The sequence below is a fragment of the Grampus griseus genome (assembly GCF_964374135.1).
Source record: "Grampus griseus genome assembly, chromosome: 4".
Lineage (NCBI taxonomy): Eukaryota > Metazoa > Chordata > Mammalia > Artiodactyla > Delphinidae > Grampus > Grampus griseus.
The window spans coordinates 16,971,623-16,986,698 of NC_138997.1; the positions used below are offsets into that span (position 1 = coordinate 16,971,623).

Here is a 15,076-nt window from a genome sequence, read left to right on the forward strand (position 1 = left end):
AAAGTTCTCAACTTGATAAAGAACATCTACAACAAATCTACAGCTAACAATGTACTTAATGATAAGAAAGTATTTAGAAGCTTTCCTACTAAAATCAGGCACAGGCAAGGCTATCCCCCCTCACCACTCCCTCTCAGTATTATAGTGGAAGTCCTAGCTAACACAATAAGACAAGAACAGAAAATAAAAGATATACTGATTGTCAAGGAAGAAATAAAGCTGTCTTTGTTCACAGATGACACGACTGTCTAAGAATCCACAAAAAACTTGTGGAACTGATAAGCGACTATAGCAAGGTTGAAGGATACAAGGTGGTATGCAAAAGTCAGTTGCTTTCCTATATACCAGCAATGAACAAGTGGAACTTGAAATTAAAAACAATACAATTTACATTAGCATGGGAAAAATGAAATACTTAGATATAAATTTAACAAAATATGTACCAGATCTATGAAGAAAAACTGCAAAACTGGTGAAAGAAACCAAACAGGAACAAAATAAATGGAGAGATAGTCCAGATCATGGATAGGAAGACTTATTTATTTATTTGGATGTGCCGGGTCTTCAGTAGCTTCACACAGGATCTTTGTTGTGGTGTGCAGGATCTAGTTCCCTAACCAGGGATTGAACCTAGGTCCCCTGCGTTGGGAGCACGGAGTCTTAACCACTGGACTGCCAGGGAAGTCCGTGGTTAGGAAGACTTGATATTGTCAAGATGTCATTTCTCCCCATCTTGATCTGTAGATTCAACCCAATTCCAATCAAAATCCCAGCAAGATATTTTTGTGGTTATTGACAAACTGACTCTAAAGTTTGTACGGAGAGGCAAAAGACCCAGATTAGTCAACTCAATATTGAAGGAAAAGAGGAAAGTTGGAGGACTGCCACCCCCCAACCCCAAGACTTACTATAAAGCTATAATAATCAAGACAGTGTGGTATTGGCAAAAGAATAGACACATCAGTGAAACAGAATAGAGAGCCCAGGCATAGACCCACATAAATAAAGTCAATGATCTTTGACAACATAGCAAAGAAAATACAATGGAGAAAATACAGTCTTTTCAAAAATGGTACTGCAACAACCGGACATTCACATGCAGAAAAATGAATCTAGACACAGACCTCACAAAAATTAAGTCATAATGGATCATAGACCTGAATGTAAAATGCAAAACTATAAAACTCCTAGAAGATAACATAGGAGAAAATCTAGATGACCTTTGGTATGGTGATGACTCTTAAAATACAATACCAAAGGCATGATCCATAAAAGGAATAATTGATAAGCTGGACTTCATTAATATAAAACAACATTTCTAGTCTGTGAAAGACACTGTCAAGAGAATAGGGGAAGCCACAGATTTGGATAAAATATTAACAAAGCATATCTGATCAAGGGCCATTTTCAAAATATACAAATAACAATAAGAAAACAAAAAACCCAATTAAAAATGGGGTGAAAGATCTGAACATATTGCTCATTAAAGAAGCATATGGCAGCTAAGCATATGAAAAGGTATTCAACATCATGTGTCATTTGGGAATTGCAAATTAAAACAATAAGGTACTACTACACACCTGTTAGAATGGCCAAAATCCAAAACACTGACATCACCAAATGCAACAGGTATTCTTATTCATTGTTGGCGGGAATGCGTAATGATACAGCCACTGTGGAAGACAGTTTGGTGATTTCCTACAAAACTAAACATATTCTTACCATGTGATCTAGCAATCCTGTTCCGTGGTATTTACCCAAAAGTTGAAAACTCATGTCCACACAAGTTTTATAGCAGCTTTACTCATAATTGCCAAAACTTGGAAGCAACTAAGATATCCTTCAGTAGGTGAATGGATAAACTGTGGTTCAGCTAGACCATGTAATATTATCGAGCACTAATAAGGAATGAGCTATTAAACCCTGAAAAGACATGGAGGAATCTTAGATGCATATTACTAAGTGAAAGAAGCCAATCCGAAAAGGCTACATACTGTGTGATTCCAACTATACATTTAACATTCTGGAAAAGAAACGTATGGAGACAGTAGAAAAATCAGTGATTGCCAGGGGTTAGTGGGGAGGGAGGGCTGAATAGGTGGAACAGAGAACATTTTTAAGGCAATGAAACTATTCTGTTATGATACTACATGGTAGATATATATCATTATACATTTGCCGAAACCTGTGGAATGAACAACACCAAGAGTGAACCTTAACATAGGAGTTTGGGTGATAATGGTGTGTCAAAGTAGTTCATCAGTGTAGCAAATGTACCAGTATTGTGGGGAACGTTGATAGTGGGAGAGGTTGTGTGTGTGCGGTAGGGAGGAGGAGGTACTCTGTATCTGTGGGAACTCTGTATTTCTACTCAGTTTTGTTGTGAACCTAAAACTGTTCTAAAAAATAAAGTGTATTAAAAAATAACAGGGCTTCCCTGGTGGCGCAGTGGTTGAGAGTCCACCTGCCGATGGAGGGGACACAGGTTCGTGCCCCGGTCTGGGAAGATCCCACATGCTGCGGAGCGGCTGGGCCCGTGAGCCATGGCTGCTGAGCCTGTGTGTCTGGAGCCTGTGCTCCGCAACGGGAGAGGCCACAGCAGTGTGAGGCCCGTGTACCGCAAAAAAAAAAAAACAACAAAAATAATAGACAGGAATTACAAGTAGATGTTTAAGTCTCATCTACTTTCTGTGAGAAGACAAAATTGATACAAGGTGAAATCAGAGGCCCTCAGTCTCATTAGAGAATTTGCTAGTGTGGACTAAATTAGAAATAGCCTGAGCAGGTAGGAGATACAGGTGATCTTTCCAGATACAGATCACAAAATGGGTATAGCAGCAAAATATAGAAGTATTGAGGAATCTCAACCTCCTGGCAGCATTTGGAAGCAGGCCCTTTGTTAAATTCTTGACCTACTGTGCTCTCCATTTCATTGAATAGAAGAGAGGAAACAATGAATGATACTGTTAACTTGTACTTAATTCTCTTAAGATAATTCAGCTTATTTTTAAATTTTATTTTATTTTTATTTCTGAGATATGCATTTTAAAGTAATAACTAGAATTATGACTTATACTATTATACCAGAACATGTAAGATTTTTAGGAATTTCATCTAATGTCTGAAACATTTATATTTAAATTTATTTTTAATTCAGCTCATTTTGAACTGAAGGGCTTATTAGGTGAAAATGACCTGTCATTTTAGACTTTGTAACATGCAAGTAAGTGTACACTAGACATAGTCAAACAGACTTCAAAAAGTTGAAGCATATTTCATAGAGCTCACAAGAAATAAAGATAAGTATTGAATGAATTGAAGGAAGAGTTCATGAAGCCATAAATGTCTGCTACATTTTGAGGGGAACTTTTTCTGTTTTTTGTTTTACCAGCTTCAGTTGACATTGCTTGGGTACATCTTCCATTAGAGAGGTAGAGATAGCCCTTGCTATGGCCCCTCTGAATTGGAACAGGAAACTGAATTGCCACAGATGGGTTAAACACAGGGGAGCCAGAAGTGGTTGGTACTAATTCTATTAAATACTGAGGCTCGAAATCTACCCATCAAATCCTTTCTCTTGGGAAAGCACACATACACATAGCATACAAAGTAGATGGACACCTAGTTTGCAGCTGCAAATCTGAATTATGTTGTGCAGTTTTTCCTGTTATTTTTCAAGACGAACACATATCACAGAATTAGGAGGTCAGAGACTCCTTGGGTGGTGCAACGATCCCAAAGAAGTAAATTTTCCTTATGTTTTTTTGTAGGTAATGTATTATAAGTTATCCATTAGTGTAAGTAACCTGAACATATCTTTTCCTGATTGGAACTGTGGAGACTCTGGAAAACCTGACAGGCTGGAGTACAGGCGGACCTCATTTTATTGTGCTTCACTTTATTGCATTTCACAGATATTGAATTTTTAAAAATTGAAGGTTTGTGGCAACCTTCTGTTATCAGTTGATGGTTAGCATTTTTTAGTGATAAAGTTAGGTATGTACTTTTTTTAAGACATAATGCTATTGTACACTTAATAGACTACAGTGTAGTATAAACATAACTTTTATATGCACTGGGAAACCAAAAAAAAAAAAAAAAAACCTCATGTGACTCACTTTATTGCCACATTCACTTTATTGCAGTGGTCTGGAACCAAACCTGCAATATCTCTGAGGTATGCCTGTACAAGGGATAGTTTCATGATTAAATGTAACAGGAAGTTAAAATGGAACTTTTCATTTTGTCTCAGTTTTGGCTAAAAACTCCAAGGCCAAGCAATATAGGTGCCAAAATTACCCTCACGTTCTAAAGCAAGGTACTAGAGTACCTTATGTAGGACATGCTAAGAGACATCTTCTGTAAGCATTAGCTCATCTCCTATCTCTCAGCTATATAAGGGAGGGCAAAGAATCCATGTGGAAGGGCAGAAATGGTTTGGAGGGAGAATTTCTTTGGAGAGAGTTGTCAGTGTGCTGTATATGCCCCTCCTACTTCCTGGTAAGTATGTTGGGAGCACTTCCCCCTCATCTGAAGCCAAGAGAAGAAAAACACTCAAAAAGCTTGAAGTATTTTCTCTGAAACGTGGAAGATGCAAGGTCTGTTACCTGAAATAAATTTAAGGCTGGTGGCAGAATGAAGTAGAGCAGAGTTTAGTGGGGACAAGGACACAAGTGTGTTTCCCACGGACCAAAGGTGGAAACTGCAAAGGGATACAATTGTAGATTATTTTAAAAGGAGCTTCATCACAGAAATCCATCTGGAGAGGTAAGGTGACCCTTGTGGAAGCAAAGGGTTGAAGGCAGCGTCTTAGTTGTCCAGTTGTAGAAAGAATCATCCCTATAAAGGAGTTGCAGGTAGGAGATCCCTACTGGGTCAGAGGATTCTTTGTGAAACCCACAGAAATTCCCCACTCAAGAAGGAATTCTGTATCTAAAAGATGCTGCACCCAAAGGACACCAATATCAGATTGCAACAGTATTGGTTGTATAAAATGTAGTCTTTTCCTCTAAATTTCTCCTCTTTTCCAGGCTGGACAATTGAGGGGGCTTGAAGCAGTAGCTAGCAAGAAGTGGGAGGAGATGGAACACAGAAGGGAGAAGAAGTAAGTCCCTCACTCCTTCTCTACTGTGGACTTAATTTCCTGTAGCAGTAATGGCAGTCAAGCCAGTGGCGGTGTCCTCTGTCCAGGGGTGGAAGTGATGGTTCAGTCTGTGGCATCTTGAACCTGAGGTCAAGAAAAATGGTGATCAGATCAGTTCTGCTGCCTGGGTTTGGACATAATTTCAAGCTATAAATCTCTGAAAGTGTTTTCTAGTCCTCTTGATAGTTCTAGGACTTGCCCAATAATAAATTCCTTATCATTATAAATTAGCCAGAATTGATTCCTGTGACTGGCAATGAAGTCAGTCAAAAGCAGTATCAGGAATTTTGCAAGAAAACAGACCATCAGGGAAATGGGTCAGTCTGGGATTAATTATCTGACCTGTTGAGGCTGAAAGTAGTGAAAATCCAGTTGATTTTAAGGAGTAGATTATCTCTAGGTATGCAGGGGTGGAACAGTTAATAGAAAATCAACTCTGATTTACTGGAAATAAGTAAGAAAGTATTAAAGGCAAAGCCTTAGGGACCACAAGATTTTTGCTGTAGAAGCGTGTTAAAGTACATGAGTCATTCAAAGCCTGTGGCGGGTAGATGGTTGCTTCTGAAAGTGCTGGACATTTTAATGAAAGAGAATGGTAAATTCTGCTGCTCAGTGATGTCAAGGCTCTAGTTCAACTTCTCTGCCAGTCTCGTCTTTCCCATCATGGTTGCAAGATGGCTCCTGCAGCTCCAGACTGTCATGTCCTTACATGACAGTATCCAAAGGCAGGAAGGAAAGGGTCTTTTCTCCGCTCCCCACTTTTTTTCTTTTAAAAAAATTGAAGTATAGGGAATTCCCTGGCGGTCCAGTGGTTAGGACTCTGTGCTTCCACTTCAGGAGACAAGGGTTCCATCCCTGGTTGGGGAACTAAGATCCTGCAAGCTGCGTGGCATGGCCTAAATAAATAAATAAATAAAAATAAAAATTGAAGTATAGTTGATTTACAATGTTGTGTTAGCTTCTGGTATACAGCAAAGTGATTCAGTTATACATATATATACATATTATTTTTTTGTATTCTTTTCCATTATGGTTTATTACAGGATATTGAATATAGTTCCCTGTGCTATACAGTAGGTCCTTGTTGATTATTTTACATATAGTAGTTTGTATCTGCTATTTCAAACTGCTACTTTATCTCTTCCCCACACCCTTTCTCCTTTGGTAACCGTAAGTTTGTTTTCTATGTCTGTGGTTCTGTTTCATAAATAAGTTCATTTGTGTCATATTTTAGATTCCACACATAAGTGATATCATATGGTATTTGTCTTTCTCTTTCTGACTTACTTCACTTAATATGATAATCTCTAAGTCCATCCATGTTGCTGCAATTGGCATTATTTCATTCTTTTTTATGGCTAAGTAGTACTCCATTGTATATATGTAGTGGAATATATATATATATATATATATATATATGTGTAGTAGAATTGCTGGGTCATATGGTAGTTCTATTTTTAGTTTTTTAAGAAACCTCTATACTGTTCTCCATAGTGGCTGTATCAATTTACATTCCCACCAACAGTGCAGGAGGGTTCCCTTTTCTCCACATTCTCTCCAGCATTTATTGTTTGTATATATATATATATATATATATATATATACATTTTTTTTTTTTGGTGGTATGCGGGCCTCTCAGTATTGTGGCCTCTCCCGTTGCAGAGCACAGGCTCCGGACACGCAGGCTCAGTGGCCATAGCTCACGGGCCCAGCTGTTCCGCGGCATGTGGGAACTTCCCGGACTGGGGCATGAACCCGTGTCCCCTGCATCAGCAGGTGGACTCTCAACCACTGCGCCACCAGGGAAGCCCGTCTGTAGATTTTTTGATGGCCATTCTGACTGGTGTGAGGTGATACCTCATTGTAGTTTTGATTTGCATTTCTCTAATGATTAGTGATGTTGAGCATTCTTTCATGTGTTTGTTGGCAATCTGTATATCTTCTTTGGAGAAATGTCTATTTAGGTCTTCTGGACCTAAATTTTTGGATTGGGTTGTTTGGTTTTTTTTTGATATTGAGCTGCATGAGCTGCTTGTAAATTTTGGAGATTAATCCTTTGTCAGTTGCTTCATTTGCAAATATTTTCTCCCATTCTGAGGGTTGTCTTTTCGTCTTGTTTATGGTTTCCTTTGCTGTGAAAAAGCTTTTAAGTTTCATTAGGTCCCATTTGTTTATTTTTGGGTTTATTTCCATTACTCTAGGAGGTGGGTCAAAAAGGACCTTGCTGTGATTTATGTCATAGAGTGTTCTGCCTATGTTTTCCTCTAAGAGTTTTATAGTGTCTGGCCTTACATTTAGGTCTTTAATCCATTTTGAGTTTATATTTGTGTATGGTGTTAGGGAGTGTTCTAATTTCATTCTTTTACATGTAGCTGTCCAGTTGTCCCAGCACCACTTATGGAAGAGGCTATCTTTTCTCCATTGTATGTTCTTGCCTACCTTGTCATAAATTAGGTGACCATATGTGTGTGGGTTTATCTCTGGGCTTTCTATCCTGTTCCATTGATCTATATTTCTGTTTTTGTGTCAGTACCATACTGTCTTGATTACTATAGCTTTGTAGTATAGTCTGAAGTCAGGGAGCCTGCTTTCTCCAGCTCCATTTTTCCTTCTAAAGATTGCTTTGTCTATTCCTGGTCTTTTGTGTTTCCATACAAACTTTGAAATTTTTTGTTCTAGTTCTGTGAAAAATGCCATTGGTAGTTTGATAGGGATTGCATGGAATCTATAGATTGCTTTGGGTAGTATAGTCATTTTCACAAGGTTGATTCTTCCAATCCAAGAACATGGTATATCTCTCCATCTGTTTGTATCATCTTTAATTTCTTTCATCAGTGTCTTATAGTTTTCTGCATACAGGTCTTTTGTCTCCTTAGGTAGGTTTATTCCTAGGTATTTTATTCTTTTTGTTGCAGTGGTGCATGGGAGTGTTTCCTTAATTTCTCTTTCAGATATTTCATCATTAGTGTATAGGAATGCAAGAGATTTCTGTGCGTTAATATTGTATCCTGCTCCTTTACCAAATTCATTGATTAGCTCTAGTAGTTTTCTGGTAGCATCTTCAGGATTCTCTATGTATAGTATCATGTTATCTTCAAACAGTGACAGCTTTACTTCTTCTTTTCCGATTTGGATTCCTTTTCTTTTTCTTCTCTGATTGCTGTGGCTAAAACTTCCAAAACTGTGTTCAGTAATAGTGGTGAGAGTGGACAACCTTGTCTTGTTCCTGATCTTAGTGGAAATGGTTTCAGTTTTTCACCATTGAGAATGATGTTGGCTGTGGGTTTGTCATATATGACCTTTATTATGTTGAGGTAAGTTCCCTCTATGCCTACTTTCTGGAGGGTTTTTATCATAAATGGGTGTTGAATTTTGTCAAAAACTTTTTCTGAATCCATTGAGGCGATCATATGGTTTTTTTCCTTCCATTTGTTAATATGGTGTATAACATTGATTGATTTGCGTATATTGAAGAATCCTTGCATTCCTGGGATAAACCCCACTTGATCATGGTGCATGATCCTCTTAATGTGCTGTTGGATTCTGTTTGCTAGTATTTTGTTGAGGATTTTTGCCTCTATGTTCATCAGTGATACTGGTCTGTAGTTTTCTTCTTTTGTGACATCTTTGTCTGGTTTTGGTATCAGAGTGATGGTGGGCTCGTAGAATGAGTTTGGCAGTGTTCCTCCCTCTGCTGTATTTTGGAAGAGTTTGAGAAGGATAGGTCTTAGCTCTTCTCTAAATGTTTGTTGGAATTCGCCTGTGAAGCCATCTCTTCCTGGGCTTTTGTTTGTTGGAAGATTTTTAATTACAGTCTCAATTTCAGTGCTTGTGAATGGTCTGTTCATATTTTCTATTTCTTCCTGGTTCAGTCTCGGAAGGTTGTGCTTTTCTAAAAATTTGTCCATTTCTTCCAGGTTGTCCATTTTATTGGCATATAGTTGCTTGTAGTAATCTCTCACGATCCTTTGCATTTCTGCAGTGTCAGTTGTTACTTCTCCTTTTTCATTTCTAATTCTATTGTTTTGAGTCTTTTCCTTTTTTTCTTGATGAGTCTGGCTAATGGTTTATCAATTTTGTTTATCTTCTCAAAGAACCAGCTTTTACTTTTATTGACCTTTGCAATCGTTTCCTGCATTTCTTTTTCATTTACTTCTGATCTGATCTTTATGATTTCTTTCCTTCTGCCAACTTGGGGTTTTTTTGTTCTTCTTTCTCTGATTGCTTTAGGTGTAAGGTTAGGTTGTTTATTTGAGATGTTTCTTGTTTCTTGAGGTAGGATTGTATTGCTATAAACTTGCCTGTTAGAACTGCTTTTGTTGCATCCCATAGGTTTTGGGTCATTGTGTTTTCATTGTCATTTGTTTCTCGGTATTTTTTGATTTTCTGTTTGATTTCTTCAGTGACCTCTTGGTTATTAAATAGTGTATTGTTTAGCCTCCATGTGTTTGTATTTTTTACAGATTTTTTTCTTGTAATTGATATCTAGTCTCATAGCGTTGTGGTCTGAAAAGATACTTGATACGATTTCAATTTTCTTAAATTTACCAAGGCTTGATGTGTGACCCAAGATATGATCTATCCTGGAGACTGTTCCCTGAGCCCTTGAGGAGAAAGTGTATTCTGTTTTTTTTTTTGGATGGAATGTCCTATAAATATTAATTAAGTCCATCTTGTTTAATGTATCATTTAAAGCTTGTGTTTCCTTATTTATTTTCATTTTCATGATTTGTCCATTGGTGAAAGTGGGGTGTTAAAGTCCCCTACTATGATTGTGTTACTGTCAATTTCCCCTTTAATGGCTGTTAGAATTTGCCTTACATATTGAGGTGCTCATATGTTGGGTACATAAATATTTAGGATTGTTATATCTTCTTCTTGGATTGATCCCTTGATCATTATGTAGTGTCCTTCTTTGTCTCTTGTAATAGTCATTATTTTAAAGTCTATTTTGTCTGATATGAGAATTGCTACTCCACCTTTCTTTTGATTCCCATTTGCATGGAATATCTTTTTCCATCCCCTCACTTTCAGTCTGTATGTGTCCCTAGGTCTGAAGTGGGTCTCTTGTAGACAGCATATTTATGGGTCTTGTTTTTGTATCTATTCAGCCATTTTATGTCTTTTGGTGGGAGCATTTAATCCATTTACACTTAAGGTAATTATCAATATGTATGTTCCTATTACCATTTTCTTAAGTGTTCTTTTCTTTTTATTGAACGTCTTTTTTTTTTTTTTTTTTTTTGCTGTACACGGGCCTCTCACTGTTGTGGCCTCTCCCGTTGCGGAGCACAGGCTCTGGACGCGCAGGCTCAGCGGCCATGGCTCACGGGCCCAGCCGCTCTGCGGCATGTGGGATCTTCCCGGACCGGGGCATGAACCCGTGTCCCCTGCATCGGCAGGCGGACTCTCAACCACTGCGCTGCCAGGGAAGCCCTGAACGTCTTTTTTTTACATTGCAGTTAACACTTTTGCAAATTAGGGAGTTCATATGAGTAGAGATATTTTCTCAGATTTCTTACCCAGGAAGTATCCTTGGTCCTCACACCATGGACCTATTTTCTTCTTTTGCAACATTTGTTCTCTGCTTCAAAGTCCTGTCATTTAACTATGTACTTTCCCCCTTTCACTTCTTTTTGTTGCCTTTTTGCATCTCTTCTGTGTAACACTGTTCCTGGTGTTTTGGCCTTTGCTTCTATTGATCAACACTGTGGTTGATTATTTTAACCAAAATCATTGATCCTAGTCTTACCCACTCCCCAATTACCAGGGATCCCCTGATTGGGACATTTTTATAAATCATTTCTCAGGGTCTATGCCAAGAAAGCACAATGTAGCTAAAATTGTAGACTTGAATCACTTGTAAGACAACCATGACAAAGCAAGAGCATGAGGCAGTTGGGGAACCCTTTAAGTATCTGTTACCTGCCACTCACTACTCACATCTTCATGGTTTTCACCTGAGTCTGATAATGAAGGGCCTGGAGTGGGCATTCTGTGTCAGTCGCAGACCACAGTGATTCCAGACTCAGGGCCATATTGTACTATATTGAACCTGACATTATACTCTAGAAACCTCTCTTGCTATGGAGCAGCCCCAACTGAGTTAACAATTTGTGAAGGGGAAAATATGTGTCAGTTTATATCACCACTCTATGTTGGAACAGTGTATGTCCATGTACATTATGGAAATAGAGTAGGAAGTTTTCTTTTTTGCAAATGGCCACTGTTTAATCTTTTAAGGACATTGAGTACTTCTGATGATGTGGAAAGTGTCAGAAAAGACACACTGGTTAGTTTTCAACATCAAATGAAAATAGAATCATCATAAAGGTTTTTCAAACTGCTCACTCATCTCTTTGGTAATTTACCTTTTTCTTTGGTACATTACGTCAAATGCCTCATTAACTTTGTCAAAAGCAAGGGTATGGGACGCCAGTGCATCCATATCGAATTTCTTATTCTTGTAGTCAGCAGCCAGCTTTGGGACAGAATTGATACCTTTCCAATCTGTAATTGGCCAAAATACCAAATAAAGACATGGTGCTTGACATGAAAAGGTAGTTTAACCAGTGTTTGTCGAATGAATGAAATTATCAGGTCAGATTTGGGTTGCTTCAAATAGCTTATCCCCCTTGCCATCTCTAATTTTTTGTACTTCTATCTATTAAATTTTTTTTCTTCAAAAGAAAAATTCAAGATTATTTTCTATTTCTAGATAAGGAAGTATCTCAATTTGATCGCTGTCTACCTTTTGTTCCCCTATGTTGGTCCATTTTAATGCAAACTGAATTTCAATTTGCAAATTATAGTTATCCTTCTATAAAGAAACTGTTTACTTTCAAGTAACTAATAGAATAAATAGCTTTCAGGTAGTCTTCAGATATGTTCTAGGCACTCAATATTTAAAAAATAAATTATTTTCCTTTCCTTTCAATAATCCTAATTATGATAATTTCAGTACTACTATGAAGAAAATTAAAAGAAAAAAAAAAACTGACCACCAAATCTTGTTCCATTTAGAGTACGGCCCATTATTAGCTCCACTGCAGAAACACTCAATCCGTTGTCACCAACGTTTACTCCAATGATGTACATACTCCCCAACCTACTGTTATGCTGTCAAGGGCTGCTCTCTGGAAGGTCAAACAAAAAGATTAGCTGAGTAAGTAGAAAAGTAGAACATGAATTCCAATGTGGGTTTGTACAATAGTTTAGGGAAATTTTACACAACTCTGCATAAAAGATAATGGCTAATGAGGTTGTAATATTGTAGATTGAGACTTGAGGCACCAGTGTTCTGTTTCAGATAGAATATCCAATAAAATTTTGAATGTCATCAAAAAAGATATTGAAAAGAAACCAAACATATTTTACTCTGTTTAATACCACACTTATGCTAAACCCAGAATGCATCTCATTGTATATCAAGAAAAATATACATACATGAAGGTAAAGAAAGATCTATAGAAGATATTATAAACTCTAGTCAACAAGTTTTTGACCAGGTACAATGGTATATATGAAGATATTTGCAATTCCATGGACAAAGGATCAAAATTAAGTCACGAACAGAGGGTGAATAAGTATTCACTAGAGTCTAAAAATGAGGCATATACTGTAAACTTAGCAGATCTCAATGTAGGATAATTTAAAAGAAATGCTATTTAAAACAGAAGGCAAGACGGTTAAACAGAAAATAACAGTGGCTGCTACTCGTCAAACATTTCGTCTGCTTCCCTATATTTTTTAGCTCTCTTGCAGTTAAGTAGAGTCATATGACTAGTTCTGGGCTATGGGCAGGAGTGACGTGTGCCGTTTCCTAGCCAAAATAGAAAAGCCAGTGTACATCCCGCCAGCTGTCCCTTCTACTCTAACAACCAAGAGGACCTCTTGTTGAGATTGTAAAGCCACAAATTTGAACTTCCTTGATTGCTGAATCACTACATGGAAGACAGGGGCCCAGGGGATTTGCATTGATCTTTGCATGAGAGAAAGACAAAATATTATCTTAACCTACTGCAGGTTTGGAGTTAATATAAAAATGCCAAGATTGAAAATGTAAATAAGTTTAAGAAAGATATAAACTTGTGGATGACCATTCCACATAGAAGCCCTATGTTATAGTTGAACATTTAAAATCTTTTGAGACTAATATTATACAAGAAAAATATAAACTTATCCCATATTGTTTGCCATAGCCAGTGGTTAACTTTGTTCTCACCTGTTGAGGCAACTTTTACTTCTACAGAAGTCCCAATAGGAATACCATTCCTGTTCATCACTGATCATTATATGAAAGAAGCAGTCTGAAGTACAGTAAATTCTTTCCCTCTTCTGTCTGTCTTACTAGGGATGGGCAATGCAATGACCTAGAACTTTTAGAATGTGTTTTGAAATCTTTATTTGAATATGTATTTATAGTTTTGAGAATTTCTAACATTTCTAAATAGCAACTCTTCTAGTTTCTATACTTCTTATATGGCAGAAATATTTTTGTTTAATGTATATTGTACAGAGAGATCCACAGAGAGAGGTAAAGAGCACAGGCACTGCTTGCAACCTTAAGGTAGCTGCCTACATTACTCCTGGTTTTTTTTTTTTTTTTAATTTAATGTTTTTCCTATTGCCCTTCTCTACATTTCTGAGCTTTGCTCCAAGCAGGGAATTAACCTCCATAATTATAACTTAGTTAAATGGGTATTATATGCAAATACAGGGTTTTATTTGGTAGCCTCTGATAACTTTTGATGAGAATTTTTAATTCTCAAAATCTTATAAAATTGTCCATTACTGTAAATTTCGAATTGTTCTGTTGGGTTCTTTAGACTGCTTTAGAGCATTAGTGGTCATTGAAATTAAGTTCATTCCCATTACTGGAATCTCCTCCACGACGTAGAAATTAAGCTTTCCCTAGTTATGGAAGCTTTTGGTGGAAGGGTAGTTAGCCCATCTTTTTGTGATTAAACCCATCTCTTTTTATTTGGGTTCTCTAGTGTAATTCTATTCCATAATTTAAAATACGTTTCTTGGTGTAATAAATAAGTTAATAATAGAACCTGCCAAGTTTTGGATCAGTGGTTCTCAGCTTGAGAACCAATGCGTGAGAATATCCTGGGTATGGGTCAATTCACTGATACTGGAAAACAACAACTCCCCAGGTACTTCTGAAGTATAGGCAGTTTTGAGAATCTCTATACTAGAAAAATAAGTGGGCTGAATTTCAGTGTTTGTGAAACATATGAGCTGTGGGAAGTGGAGGGAGGGATGTGGCACATTGAAGGCCACAGGTGCCAAGGACAATTGAAAAAGCAAGGCCTGAAGCTTTGGATGCAGGGAAGCGGTGCAGTACAAGGGGTCCTCACTGCACGAATGTCAGTAATAGCTACCATTTATCGAGTGCTTATTACCTGCCAGATCCTCTTTTAAGCAGTTGCACTATTATAATGAAGCCATTCCAAGAGGAAAGACCCAGGAAGGGCAGCCTTCCCAGTCTCCATTCTCTTTTGTCATATCATGCTGTGTCAGGTAAGAACCGAGGGGAAAATTGCCAAAGCCTGCTCCTGGGAGGTTGAAGTACAGAATTTCATTCTGTGTACCCTCTCTAGAGGAGAGTTTTAGGAGCCAGGCTGAGTGAAGGGGTAAATAAAAGGGAATAGTGTCATAACTACTTCACAGCTCTCACTAATGAACTAAGAAGCCTCCATAGGCAGAAACGTTAGTTGATGAATTCTTTGGTCATCTTGTTAAAACAAAACAAAACAAAACTCTACTTAGTGGCTTTGAGCAAAGATGCATTAGGTGAATATTTGCTGGAGACTAAGGCTGCGTGCTCTGGAGGCTAACTTCTCCCTATGTTGCCTGTGCAGTTGGCTCTTTACCCCATTTTCTGGAGCAGAACAGACAGGACTGGCTATGTGGGCCTGCAACCAG

At 37.7% G+C, this 15,076-nt stretch overlaps 1 protein-coding gene across 1 annotated transcript in view; it reads right to left on the bottom strand.

The window, feature by feature from the left end:
- Nucleotides 1-5,888: 5,888 nt before the first annotated feature.
- Nucleotides 5,889-15,076, bottom strand: part of LOC309821814 (uncharacterized protein) — an 87,641-nt gene continuing 78,453 nt past the window's right edge. The window contains 4 exon segments of the mRNA XM_082653299.1: nucleotides 5,889-6,039; nucleotides 11,515-11,653; nucleotides 12,145-12,234; nucleotides 12,237-12,279. Of these exon segments, the coding sequence (XP_082509425.1) occupies nucleotides 5,913-6,039; nucleotides 11,515-11,653; nucleotides 12,145-12,234; nucleotides 12,237-12,279 (399 nt within the window). The 3' untranslated portion in view covers nucleotides 5,889-5,912.